The sequence below is a fragment of the Channa argus genome, chromosome 22 (genome assembly GCF_033026475.1).
Source record: "Channa argus isolate prfri chromosome 22, Channa argus male v1.0, whole genome shotgun sequence".
Lineage (NCBI taxonomy): Eukaryota > Metazoa > Chordata > Actinopteri > Anabantiformes > Channidae > Channa > Channa argus.
In genome coordinates, this window is record NC_090218.1 from 6,928,826 (window position 1) to 6,942,770 (window position 13,945).

Consider the following 13,945-nt stretch of genomic DNA (forward strand, 5'->3'; position numbering starts at 1 on the left):
CTCCATAACATTTAGAACATCCGAGTATCTTTAAAATCACAAAGTGAATCGATGAGAAGGCAGGACAAATAAAAATAAAATATAAACGTTATGAGCACGTTTAGCAGATGGACTCGCAAAGTTAGAGGCAACCTCAAGCTGGCGGAACGATTTATCCTGTCTACGTTTTTTACACGGACACCTTTACACGCGGACCAAAGCTGAGAACCTGACGAAATGGAAGTGTAAGAATATTTGTATTTTATTTTTTACTCAATAGTTTAGTATAGCTCTATTAATTAGCAGCTGCGCGTTTTTTATTATAACCTACAGTAGTTAAAAGGTGGTTAAAGCTAATACAGCTTCGACTTTCTGAAAGTTTCTCGTCCGTTCTTGATTTGATAGGAAAGATATTGAAGCCTCCGTGGGGCAGCTCAAAGTGAAAAATAAAACTATAAATATAAAAAAACTATAATATAAAAAATAAAAATTGTGAAAGCGTTTTTGATGGTAAATTATTCCACGAAGTTTTATTAATTGTTTTAATTAAATGTGTAGTCACATTTGATGTGACCACACTTTTGTTTTAAACATATCACCTGAGAAGAGAACCCATAGTGTTCTGTGTAGCATACACACATAAGTGTAGCAAACTTTGTAGCATACGTAATGTTGTGGGTTCTCTTCAACAATTTACCTTAGTTTCTGCAAAACATTTTAGCACTGTTGGGGTAGTGTGCTCAGAGGCCAGCCTCAGGTGTGTCTTGTCATGGACATCATGAACCATTGCCTTTGGGAGTAGTTTAGTGCCTACATCTATAGAGATTAGTTTCAGTATTAAAAAAATCTTTATTTGAAGACAGTTTGTCTAACTGTAGACTGATGAATACATTCACATATTTGTGCAAATCAACATCTCTTGATCAGATCAGCATGAGCGTTTCAATAATGATCCAGTGTTTCAATAATGCATTCAGTACAACACTTTTTTCATACGTGTACTTCATATAACCTACAAATCACATTTTGATGTGACTCAAACCAGGACATACATGTTATTTGGTGGATATGAACTTCTTTGTTTTATTCGCAGTGTCCTGTTACTTTATGTATTCCTAACCACTAATATTTACCTTATCCAAATACTCCAAGCCTAAAGGTTGGGTCTAATTATCTTAAAGCTTTTAGTAGAATCTCACTTGCACCATTTAGGGACTTTTGGAGACTCAGGTGTTGTCATGTGCCCACATCTCACCACTTGAGCCTTCTCAATTCACTAAATGAAGCCTATGAAATGTAGTTAAAAGTTCTAGAAGTGAGAAAGTTTTAGGATTAGCTTATTTAGTAAAGGATGAACTTCTTTTTTCTAAAACAGGTTTTTATTTATTTTCAGGAAAAATGCTAATGCTGCCATGCTTTGTAACTATGAGGTAAAGTAATGCAATCTCTCACTGTTTGACATTTTTTAAATCTCCAGTCAAAAAATGAAAATAATTTGTTGTTGTCTATGATTGATTTGTTTCTCTTTTTGATTCTCAGGTGTTTAAACTCCTGACAGACCTGAAGGAACAGAGAAAGGACAGCGGGAAGAATAAGCACAGTGCTGGGCAGCAGAACCTAAATACCATTATGTATGAGGTTGGAAAGCATTCTGTCACTCCTGTCACTGACCGTACCCTGCTCTAACTTGTGCTTGTTTTGTCACATTTGTACTTTTGTGAAATTGTGCCCAATTTCCTCTGCATTTCTACACAGACACTAAAGTACCTCTCCCACACGCCCTCCAGCAGACAGAATCCAGAGATTGTCAAAGAGTTTCTCACCACCATGATGCCTCACAAGCTCACAAAGTCAGTTCATACATTTTATATTTTCATGTAGCATATTTTCCAAAAATGCATATATACAGCATTTTAAAATACTGTATGGATGGACAGATCTATGTAGCACGTAAACACTAAAAAATTTTTCTTCCCATCAGGGCAGAGAAACTGCAGCTATTGAACCACCGGCCACAGACAGCAGTGGAAATTCAGCTAGTGAGTGTTTTTACTTAATTATCATTAATTACTATTATAACCAAGTATATATTAACGCTCTTTATTTCCTGTTTAAATTACATCACTGTGAGTCATTAACAGATTTAAACCATCAAAATCTGTTTCATTGAGGTGCATCTGAGCATGACATGAACTGAAGCCAAATACCTTTTGGGGTTCTGGAAGTATCAATAGAGGTTCACATGTAAACTGAAATGGCCCTGCAGCAGTTTGCACCTAATAAAAGTATTTATCAAGAAAGCATGTATCAAGAAAAAGTATTTTCTTCCTCATCAAATGCTTGAAATGTTTCATGATTCAATAATTTGTGGTTTTTAGTTTCCTCTTGCAGCAGTTTTAATTTCACACCATCCATTACAAAACCAAACATTTCTACTGCTAATTCATGTGCAAAACAAACCACAAACAAAATATTTCCATAATCATGAAGAAACCCACAGCAAAACAATGCTCAAATACATTTATAAAAGTATAAAGTAGGTCCATTTAATAGCCATTGTAATGCTTTTCAATTATTTCACATGTATTTCATCAGCCAGTTGTCACTTTGTCTATGTTACAAATTAATGTTAAAATTTCTACTATATTCTGCCATTTACTGAGCAGGTAGAGTACAGTGAGTTTTTAGAGATCTCTGCAACTGACACAGTGAATCTGAGAGCAATGAGTGTAAAAACAAAACAGGAGGACAGGATGCCAAGTGATAATTGTTGGTTCACTGCTACAACCAACAAACACTGAGAAATATGGCCTTTATTTTCTGTTTGTGTTCAGATGGTAGAAGAGAGTGAGGAGCGGTTATCAGAAGAGCAGATTGAGGAGCTCATCCAGACAGTTGCAGATGTCCTGCCTGGTGACCCGGAGCAGGAAAATGCAGCTCCAGCAGATGCAGAGATGGATGAAGGTGCTGAACAGTCATAATAGGCCAGAAATTGGCCACAGGTGTTAAAGTGGAGTAAAGGACCGAACAGGACTGGGGGTGTTTCTTGTGCCATTTTGCATCTCCGTCAGATCTGAGCAACGTGCTAAGAAAAAGAGTGCACAATGATTGCCTGGATATGTATAAAAGGACCTCATTACCTTTGAAATACCTCATTCACATTCGAGTGAATCCTTTCATGACTGCAAGAAGAGGAAGGAAATTATGAGTTACATTTCTGATAAGTACAGTTTTTGGACTGAGTCACATTTTGACTTGTTTTGCATCTGACTCATCTAATATGTATTTTTCATCAGACAATGTTTATGCAGAGACAGTCTGCTATTAACCTGGTGTATTTTTGGTTTCTGACTCAATGTTAGTTGCATTTCTACCATGGTGCATATAAATAAGGGATTTCTCTGCTGAATGATTTTTAAGGCAGTGGGTCAATCATGCAATTAAACTTGTGTTGGTCAGTATTGTGGCTATGTAACTAGAAAAAACAGACGGTGGAAAACGAGGTAATTGTTGTCCCTTATTCATTTAAAGAATTGCTGTTGTTTTGAGGCATGCAGATTTGGCAGTTGAGAAGTGTTAGCAGTTTTTTCTCACTTTGAACAAGATTGTCATCAAGCAGGGAAGTTACCACCATAACATGCCCTTTGCAAAAACAGATGTTGATTCTTCAGAAATGTTGATGTGCAAAAATATATAAAATAGTGGCTTGTGGTTTCATGTGGCATGATCTGAAAGGCTCGGAAGAAATGGTTCTAAATTTAAAACTTTTTTTTTGAAACTGGTTTCATAGTCAGATGATAGTGGAAGCACCTGGAAGCTACAGAACACACCTTAAGTCTTATCTCTGTGCCTTCATATGGCTCAGTGAATGCAGCAGCACTTGAAAGCAACATGAGATGTAAACTGTAAAGTAGTTCATAAACAAATTCTTCAACTTAAGATCCTAGATCAGCTTGAGTTTTATGTGCTGGGATGATATGAGGATGCAAAGGAAGGATGTGCTAGTTAGAGTCATGAACCTTAATATTTCGGGCTTCCTGTTGATGTTTTATCAGTTTCCTGCTCTTACTTACTAACTTGCCAGGGCAGGATACTGAGCCTAAGTGAAAGTCATTAAAAACCAGAAAGAAGGCAGATCAGATGAGTTTGTAAAGGATTCAAGATTCAATACTTTATTGCCATGTTGAATTTATGGGCTTGTACATTATCACTTGCCACATTACAAAAAAATTCCCTCAAGATAAAATCCAAAAAGAAATAAAATCAGTCACCATCACACACACAAAAATGACCTATTTAATGAATCAGCTGTACAATACAGACACATCTCTGAAATCCCATGAGTAAGTAATGTTGCAAATGTATTCATAGGTACTACTGTATATAAAACCAGGTACTGTGAAATAGAAACATTTTATGTAGCGTATTCATATCTAAATTCAGTCATCAATATTGTTGCTATGGCACAGAGCAGCGATAATTTACTGAAATGTGTATTTTTTTTAGACCCAGATCAGAGTTGAGAGTCCTCTTGTGCCGTGCTAACAGTCAAACTTGTTTGAAAACATTTAATTTCAAAATCGATTACATAAAAGAAATATTAATTCATATGGTATGAGTAGTCTTTGTGCAAAATAATCTTTTTTTATATGGCTTGATTTTAAATATGCATTAAAGATATTTCATTAATGTTGCGGATGGTAAAGATGGAGCTAGTTGCAAGTGCTTTAAATATGATTATATGATCATGTCATAAGATATTCACTCACTTCTTGCGAATTTTTTGCATTGACTTTACATAAGTATCCCTCCATTAAGTACAGTCGTACTCTAGGAAATGTACATTCCACCACTGCACTGCTATTCCACTGCTCATCTTTATGTTTGGGTTTCTTAATCATGAACTTTGGTTTTCTTTGTGATTTCTCAGTTAGGCTGCAGGCTCACATTCGCTCCTCCACACAGGCCGCAATCTATCATGAAGATCCATGTCATACTACCCCAAGGTGTTTTGCTAATGAAAAAGCCAAGTAAATGAAATGGCGCTGTTTTAACCTCCTCCAAACCACACACACTGTGATTAAATCCCCCCTGCGGGCCTTCGCCGAGAGCATACAAATCGATGAACTAAAGTGATTTTAGCCTCCAGGGAGCAGATACAAAAAGTTGGTCCGTCACTGTGGTGGAATTGTCCTTTAACTCCTCCACCAATAGCAATTGTCCAAGCAGATGTGTTTTAGAATTCAGAACGTCCATCGACCAATCAGCAAGCAGCCCTCGCTGTCTGGCTGCGCTCGTGCACACTGATTTTTTTTTTTTTTCCCCTGAACGGTAGAAACAGGTCGACTTCACACGGGGACAAAGTTACGTTTGGAGCCAGCAGCGAAATGTTGTGTAATAACGTTTTTGTTTTGTTTTTTAACATAAAAAACAGCGCAGACATCACCGCTGTTATCTTCACCCGTGGAGTGTCCACATGAGAGAAAACACTGACGCGTCTGTGAGGCTCTTCGTTTCAGGTTCATGTGTTTTTCCTCGGATCGCTGGTGAGTGAACACCATTTTTTTTTCTACGTGTATGCATTTTACTACGCGTGTTTACCCATGTACAGGCAGCTAAATTAGTATTTTTCCCAATCAAATGTGCTTCCGTAACGCACTGGCAGGCCGTCTGCTGAGTATGTGGAGCTGTCGGTGGCCGCTGGTCTGTCACCGTGTGTTTTGGCTGAATTCAGGTCAGTCACCTGGTGGCTGCGTCGGCTGCATTTTTGAAAACAAGCACTATCAAACCAGGCCAGATGTTCGCGGCTGCAGGGCCTCGGCTTTTGCAGCCTCGTGATAATCTCATATAAACTTGTTCATATTGCCACCCAAATGGTACCTTGTTACAACAGCAATTGTTTATCTCAAAACAGCCTTAACTCAGCACGTACCTTTTCCGCATTTCCCCACTCATTACAGCGTGGAAAGAGAACAAGAACTGGCCATACAAAAATGAAAGTATCAGGAAAAGAAGCATTTTAAATGAGAGCATTCGTGAAAATGGTTGCAACAGCAGGATGGCTTTTGACAGTAATGCATCAGCCAGAATTGGGTGCAAATGTTAAAGTTGCTCTCTTTGTCAGGCTTTCCATTCTTTAACAGGAAGTCAGTGCCCTCTATGTTTGGAAACATGGAAAGCTTAGGTGTCTGTCTTCAAAAAATGTTCCCATGATGCACTTTGGTCACCACAAACTTTGCTCAACACAGTAACAGAAGGCAGCATTTTTTTTTTAAATGAATTTCACCATACTGCAGCACAATAAGAGCATGAGGACCTCATGCAAATGAGCAACAAATAACTTAATTGAGTTGCAATAAAGTTGTTGGGATTTCTGACAAAGACATATGTCAGTTTGTTTCTTCCCTGTCTCATTAATGGCCTATAATCTGATTGTGATTACAGGTCATTTTTTCTTCTTATCATAGTCTTGTTTGTCCCTGATCAGGGAACACAGTGGTCTTTTCAAGTTCAGTCCCCAGATTTAACAGAATATCTGTCCAATTTTATAAGCTTCTTTGTGTAAAACATTTTCTAGCAGTGTCTAGCCAATAGGGTGGTTAAGACAATTAAACAGTTCACCTAAGTTGGTTAAGGTCCCAGCAACACCACCAGGTATCCCAAAACCTGACGGGGGCTATGAAGCTCAAACTAACTGCAGTAACAACTAATACCAGAAAAAATGGAGGTAGACCAATCAATTAGTTAATGGAAAGATACACAGCCTATGACCATCTCAATCACTAAGTTTTTGTTTTTATTTGCAGCAAAATGCCAAATATGAGAAAGAAACTGGCACCAGCAAATTTTTTACATTTGTTTGAAAATTCGATCAATTACCAAAAGAAGTTGATCATTGTTTGTCTTCTGTTTGTTTTATAATTAATTATCTCACAATTTAAGCTTTATACTCATTCTAAAGCAGTTTTGTTAAGTTACTTAGTATTAAATATTTGCTGCTTCATTGGAATTATATATATATATATATGAGTAAATTAGTGATTAATAAATGAATGGACAAATAAATATAATTATTAGATACATCAATTAAGTTATAGAATATGTTTTGTTACTATTTTGATGAATATGCTCTTCAAATCTGTTGAGACTCCTCTTAAACCACTGGCCTAATTCTCTCCAAATTCCAAGTGGCTTAATCTCTGGATGGAAATCTATTAGAATTACATGTAAAGCTTGTGGATACAACTGGACCGGAAGCATGGCTTAAGGCAACACTCTTAAGTATCCCACCAAGCTCACATGTCCTCAATTCCAGCCGTTTTTCCTTTTTGCTTTGATCCTTGGATGGAATTTTACTGGCAGGCTTTAGCATAGGGAGAGTGTTCCCATGTGGCATACAGATGTGAAGTTTTCTCAGCATCCAGTTTGAATAAAAACAAAACTGAAATACTTCTTATATATTTTAAATGTACATTTCAAGAAGCAAAGCTGCTGCTTGAGGCATATTTTTTAGTTTTATATTAATAAATAAAACACAATTAAACTACAAAAGTGAAATTTCTTCCTAGAAAAAGTGGGAACTTGTTAGTTCTTGAAGTCAGTGTTCCGATTATTTAGTTTACTTTTGCACAGTTGTGGATTTTACCTTGTAGTGTGCTAAAAAGCGGAATTAGACATTGGTCGTACAATGATGAAACTGCTTGTGTGGACAATGCAGAAGAGAAAGGGGGAAGTTGCAGGATATCTTGTTTAGTCAATAGTAATCTAATCTTAAACAAATTGCTTTGCACTTCAGTGTGACAGAAACTGTCAGTGAGAATAGTAAAAACACAAGAAAGCTGTAATTATTGGCTTCAGATACACTGCCTGAGAGAGTGTCTGCGTTGCACGCCGCACTGAACTTAGATATGGTTTAACAGTCCGTTGCTTCCCAGTGGAGAAATGCAAAATAGATGCTTTGAGAACAGAAAACTGGATGCATTTCAGCTCCTTTGAAAGTGTGCAAGTGTTCTTGGCAAAAAAAATGCAGCAGCCACCATTACGCCCTGCTTACTGATAGCTCCACTCATGCAGTGGTTAATGTTTGCCATTACTCATTCAGTGTGAATATTTTAGAATATGATGATTTATGTTTTTTGTTAGTAAGCAAGTTGTGGAAATCATGCTTGGGGATAAATCCATCTCATACTGCAGTAGGACATTCTTACATAAACTGATTCTGGGGCGGTTCTTACTGAGTTGCATTGTGTGTTCTTCTCATGTTTAGGTGCTATAGGAACAATGGATAAGAGATATGGCAGGCTGTGGAGCACAGCAGGCCTGGATCCTGCTCACCAGGACTGAAAAATACAAGGCAGTGAGGAGTCTCTACAGCCAACACCCCAGGCTGCTCTCTCCCAGCCACTGTCAGGAATTACCTCCTCAGTGTCATTTGAGCTGTTTTTGTTGCTCTTGTCCTAATTTGCCTATCTGCCTAACTGACATTTCCTGGAGTGACAAGTAAATATATTCACATCAGATTTCAGCTGTAAGCTTCCTCATGTCCCCCTGAATGTTATTTTGTCTGCTATAAACCCTCCGAGCAAACATGAGAACCAGCAGATCAAGCCTTTTGCTGGGTTGCGTCCTCCTGTGCTCTGCCACGTTACTCTACTTGGGAATGAACGGCACAGAATGCCCTCCAAAAAGCCATCGGTACCGGTGGATGGAGCTCAACCTGGGCTTAACCAATCAGAGCTTGTCCCTCACTGATAACTTCCCCGAAGATACACCACTAATCTTTATCGGAGGCTTTCCCAGGAGTGGGACCACGTTGATGCGTGTCATGCTGGATGCCCACAATTCTGTGCGTTGCGGGGAAGAGACCCGAGTGATTCCCCGTCTTTTGGCCATGCGGGCTACTTGGAGCCGCTCAGTTAAGGAGAGAATTCGTTTGGATGAGGCAGGAGTCACTGATCAGGTGTTGGATTCAGCTGTGCGGGCGTTTCTGTTAGAGGTGAGCTAGTCTGTTTTTTTTTTTTGGTTAAATAGCTGCCTCCTGAATATGAAACGCTTTATTACAGATAACAAACTAACACAGTTTTACATTTAATTTGTACAAAACACTTAGTGTAAAAACAAGTTAACAAGCCAAGTCAGTTGAGCAAAAAAAGATTTAGATTAGATTTAAATTAGTTTATAGGTTTTTGTTTTGTTTTTGTTTGTTCATTTGTTTTACAAATGTGCTTCAGGTGATAGTTGGCCACGGGGAGCCTGCACCTCGCCTTTGCAACAAGGACCCATTTGCCCTGAAGTCTCTCTCATATCTGGCACACATCTTTCCTAAAGCTAAGTTTGTGCTAATGGTACGAGATGGACGAGCAGCCGTCCATTCTATGATATCACGCAAGGTATGCAGTTCCTTTTTGTGTGGTTGTTTTTTATCATGGTGGCAGCAGACACTTTTCATCACAAGCTTATCTTTACAATCAGCCCCTTGAGCAGTCTGTACCAGTGTCACATTGTAACCAAATGAATTTTCCATTGCTGCGTATACTCTCTTTGTTTATCTTACTCTGTGTCTCCATTCATAGGTGACCATCTCTGGCTTTGACCTGAACAGTTACAGGGATTGTCTGACTAAGTGGAGCAATGCAGTGGATACCATGTTTAGCCAGTGCCAGACTGCTGGGAAGAGCAGATGTATGCCTGTCTATTACGAGCAACTTGTCCTCCACCCAGAGGAGGAAATGAGAAAGTTACTTCAATTCCTAGACCTGCATTGGGACCCATCAGTGCTGCATCATGAAGAGCTCATTGGAAAGGCTGGTGGTGTGTCTCTCTCTAAGTAAGTGTTTGACAAGCGTGCTTACACTAAAAATGTCCTAGAGAACCCTGTGCTCAACGGTTACTAGTTCCCACAAAAATGAAGAACTGTGATGAGTCATCTGAAGTTTATTCCATGGCAACATGGAAAAAAGCCATTGTCATTGCTCTTGGTTCACTACAGTGTTTCACAAAAAGAAGGACACACCCTCAAAAGAGAGAGACAACTGTTAACTTCATCAAAAACGTGTCCATGCTTGTTGCCTTAAGCAGCCACCAGGCCATAAACCCTAATTCTTTGTTCTTGAAGGAATAGTTCAGGGGTTTTGAAGGTTGTCTTAACACAATACTGATATCCTAATATGTACGTGGCATAACTTCTAACGTACTGTTTCTCTTTGATTAGCACGCTTCTTCAAATTTCAGTCAGAATATGTTAAAATGTAAGTAACTGGGGTCAAAATGGAAGCTCCCTGTTTTTGCCATTACACACCCTAAAGGTCAACTGAGACTGAGAATCAGCTGTCCCTCTAAAGGCAGCTTTCAAAGTTACAGTCTGTTTATCGCAAATTTAATTTTTTTTATTTTATTTATTTTTTGTTCCCCTGAGCTGTAGCAAAGGGAATCAAAAACTGTAAGATGTATTCAGCAGGAACAAATCAATCTGAGTCATACATGCACAACAATTTAAGTCACGTATGCACAACTACAATTCTGACACTGAATGTGCCTGTTAAAACCACAGACTGTAAACAATACGCCAACTATTAAAGCAAAGTCGAACATTGCTTTCAAGTTAACTCCCTTTACAACTTGTCAAGGAAAGAGCCAGGCAAAACAAACAAACTGGGACAGGTACAAAGGATTTCTGTGTTACAGGATGCAAAGAAGGAATTATATAGGGCAATGTTTGCTTGTTTTTGGCCTTTCAGCTTATTCTGTAAGTTCATGGTCATCACATAAAGATTAACACACAGCTACTTGACTTTTTTGTGCATATTTGGTGTTTCATTTCCCACAACCCTTAGTGGTATCTAGCCAAGTAGATGGTTTCAGTTTTGCATGGTGAGGTTTTCAGATAACTATCTTTTAAAACCTATTATTTAGAAAGGCAAGTTGGCTTTAACCTTTTTCAAATGTATGTTAAAGTCTGTCTACCAGGCCACCAACACTTCTACTGTGGGTGGCGGAAGTTTCAGAGGCAGATATCTTAAAACCTCTGCAGAGTAAACTGAAACTCAACTGCACGACAATATACCCACAATGGTTAAGTATGAATCTTTGAAAATTATAATAAAGTTCCTTAGATGTCACAAACATTTTTTTAAAGGGTGGTGTGCTGTTGGCGATGTCTGTTTAAGCTTTGATGAACCCCTTAGATGGCAGACGTGAATGTTTGTTTTGCCGGATACTCTAGATACTAGTCACAACTAAAAGACGAAAGAGGGGAGACTGTTAGATGATAATGGTATGTATGGCTCTTTTAGAGGTGGAAATATAAGTTTTTAAAGCTTAAGGTACGTTGTGAAACAAAAACACAATGTAATTGCTGATTCCTGAGTTCAGCCAGAGTCATTATGTGCAGCAGTGAAACCTTCCAGGGTCAAGTAAAGGTCAGACACTTCTTTCAGTAGATATTTTTTCTGTGTTGCTCCACTTACTTGTTTGTGACTGCAGTTGATCTCTTAGCAGGGCAAAATCTCAGGGGATTTGGTGAAAATCTGGCAGCTTCATACTGCAAAGCCCAAACCCAGCATCTTTTTGAAGGAATTAGGCCACATTCTAAAAGAATTAGCACCCTTATTTATTATTAGTTATGCAACGATTGGCACATTACTTGGCACACATACACTGAATAGCCTTCTCAGAAATGTGAATTATTACAAAATGTGTCGTTGGCTCGTAAATCATGAGTGTATTCATTTATTTATGGATTAAGTGTGGATGATGGATAAATCAAATCCGAGTTAAAAAAACAATAATATTGTTACACGTACTTGCACACATACTCTAATTATTAGTAGAACTGTTAAAATTTGAACTATTGAGCTTTAAAAACATTTTCTTTTATTAATGATTAAATATTGATTGTCTGATTTGTTCTAACTTTGGCATCCATAGCCTTGTCACCCTTTAGTGGGAAGTGACAAGAATTTTTCATCTCTTCCTTCTAAAACATTAGCATTATTGTTACACAGAAAATACAATTTGAGCTTGTGTGTGACACAGGGTTGAGCGTTCGACAGACCAGGTGATGAAGCCGGTGAACACAGATGCCCTCTCCAAGTGGGTGGGGAACATTCCCCCTGATGTGATGAAGGACATGGCTGAAATCGCCCCCATGCTTGCTCGTCTGGGCTACAACCCTCGTGCCAGTCCACCTGACTACACAAGACCAGAGCCTAATGTCTCTCCGTTCAACTACTCACAGGTGAATTTCAAAACTAATGCGAGGACAAAAATTGTACTTTTGTTTTAAACTTTTCACCGAATAATAAATTATTTTGTAACACTAAACCCTATATTTGTATTTATAATTGCATTTTTTAAATTACCCATCACTTTGTCAAAAACAAATTCTCAGGAATCCATGTTCATCATGAAATCCTCAAATTTTACAGTAAAAGAAGTATTAGCAGCTTAAAAAAGAAAAAATATTGAGTAAACAAACTGCTGTGGCTACAGTGGCTTTGTGCGAAGACCTCGCTACAAATCACAGACATATTATTTCTAACTTAACTGCAGTGATATGAATATATGCAAATAGCTTCATTTTTACAGAGCTTTCCCTTTTAAAGTCTTACTGTGTAGGATCAAAAACTTCTAATTGAAAAGGAAATAAAACAAAATCCAGTAAAATAGCCATTATTTACACTTTAACATTTGTCAGTGTTGCCTAATGTTGGCTTGATGACAGTCCCCGGTAAACATTGTCTCTTTTCTTTCCTCAGAGTGTGAAATCAACAGAATCTCAACACCCCAGTTGAACTGAGGAAATAACGTTAGCTTTGCTGCTCCTTTATATGGAAGCCCCTTAAATACAGACTCCCACTTTTGTGGTAATTACACCTCAAAGGAACATTTTTGAAGTGTTCCATATGTATTTTTGAAATGTTTGACTTGAGTGTGGTGTTCATGTATATACATGGGTGGAGGGATTCAAGTGATTTGGGTTTATGGGATTAACAAATGTTTTATGTGGACAACCAGCTCAGGGAAGTTGCTGCTTCTCACTCTTCAACCTCCACGGATACACTGCATTTTGACACATTCTCTCACCTCATACCTTGAAGTATTACATCTGTCAGTTTTTATGACTTCACCACAAATGTGAATGTGTCTGTTGATGAACTTTGTCCTTGCATATTGACTGTATATTTTTGAAAATGTATGTTTATTTTCTTAATAAATTATTTTGGTGTTGGCAATGCAGAGAGTCGTTTATTATGAATTGAGGATTTGTTCAGTGTTGTTGTTGTATATTGTTGAACATGAATAAAGACTCTAAATTGCATCTGATATGTAGTTCGTGTATTACCTGTAATTTAGTTTACTCACTCAATTTGATGTACGTTTGAGCATCAGCTGAGCCGCAGCACCCTCTAATGGGGAAAAGGGAAAACCAAACGGTAAAGACAAACTTGGAGGGTTCCTACGTAGGTAGTTAGTCTTCAGTCTTCCTATTCAAGAGAACACACAAACACTTTCTGCAGTGCTGATCGCGTTGTCTGTTGATGAGTTAGAGGAATTTAGTTGATGGGAGGGTCGTTTAAAGGGAGTGATGGTAATGGTTTATTTACTACTTTTTAGGAAGGGGGGGGGGAAAGGCCAAATACTTATTTACCATTTTACAGTTTCTTTACAGATTCTATGTTTTCTACTGTCTCGATGCTGCTTAGTAAACAATGTTCATATAACAAGCAAACATTGGCTGCAAATTGATTTTCTTGAGCATTTCTGATCACGTCCACCTGAGTATGTTGATGGCATAGAACCTATTTCAGGAAATCAAACACAGTTCATAGTAGCCTACTTGTATTTATCTCCTTTAATAACTAAACTCTACCAATGAGAACTCAACGGTTTATAAATGTAATAATTTTAGGCCAATAAAAAAGAGCAAATGTATCCTCATTACAGCTGTCCTCTATGGTCATTCAAT

General features: G+C 38.0%; 2 protein-coding genes across 2 annotated transcripts; both read left to right on the top strand.

The window, feature by feature from the left end:
* Positions 1–108: 108 nt before the first annotated feature.
* Positions 109–4,589, top strand: crcp (calcitonin gene-related peptide-receptor component protein). The gene is made up of 6 exons (XM_067492480.1): positions 109–224; positions 1,373–1,409; positions 1,519–1,617; positions 1,735–1,829; positions 1,961–2,018; positions 2,814–4,589. Exons 1-6 carry the CDS (start codon positions 217–219, stop codon positions 2,958–2,960), a joined length of 444 nt encoding a protein of 147 aa, XP_067348581.1. The 5' UTR covers positions 109–216; the 3' UTR covers positions 2,961–4,589.
* A 695-nt stretch (positions 4,590–5,284) lies between these two features.
* Positions 5,285–13,297, top strand: LOC137108141 (protein-tyrosine sulfotransferase 1-like). Its single transcript, XM_067492479.1, has 6 exons — positions 5,285–5,525; positions 8,246–8,974; positions 9,210–9,368; positions 9,552–9,805; positions 12,013–12,214; positions 12,735–13,297. Exons 2-6 carry the CDS (start codon positions 8,567–8,569, stop codon positions 12,768–12,770), a joined length of 1,059 nt encoding a protein of 352 aa, XP_067348580.1. The 5' UTR covers positions 5,285–5,525; positions 8,246–8,566; the 3' UTR covers positions 12,771–13,297.
* Positions 13,298–13,945: the final 648 nt, after the last annotated feature.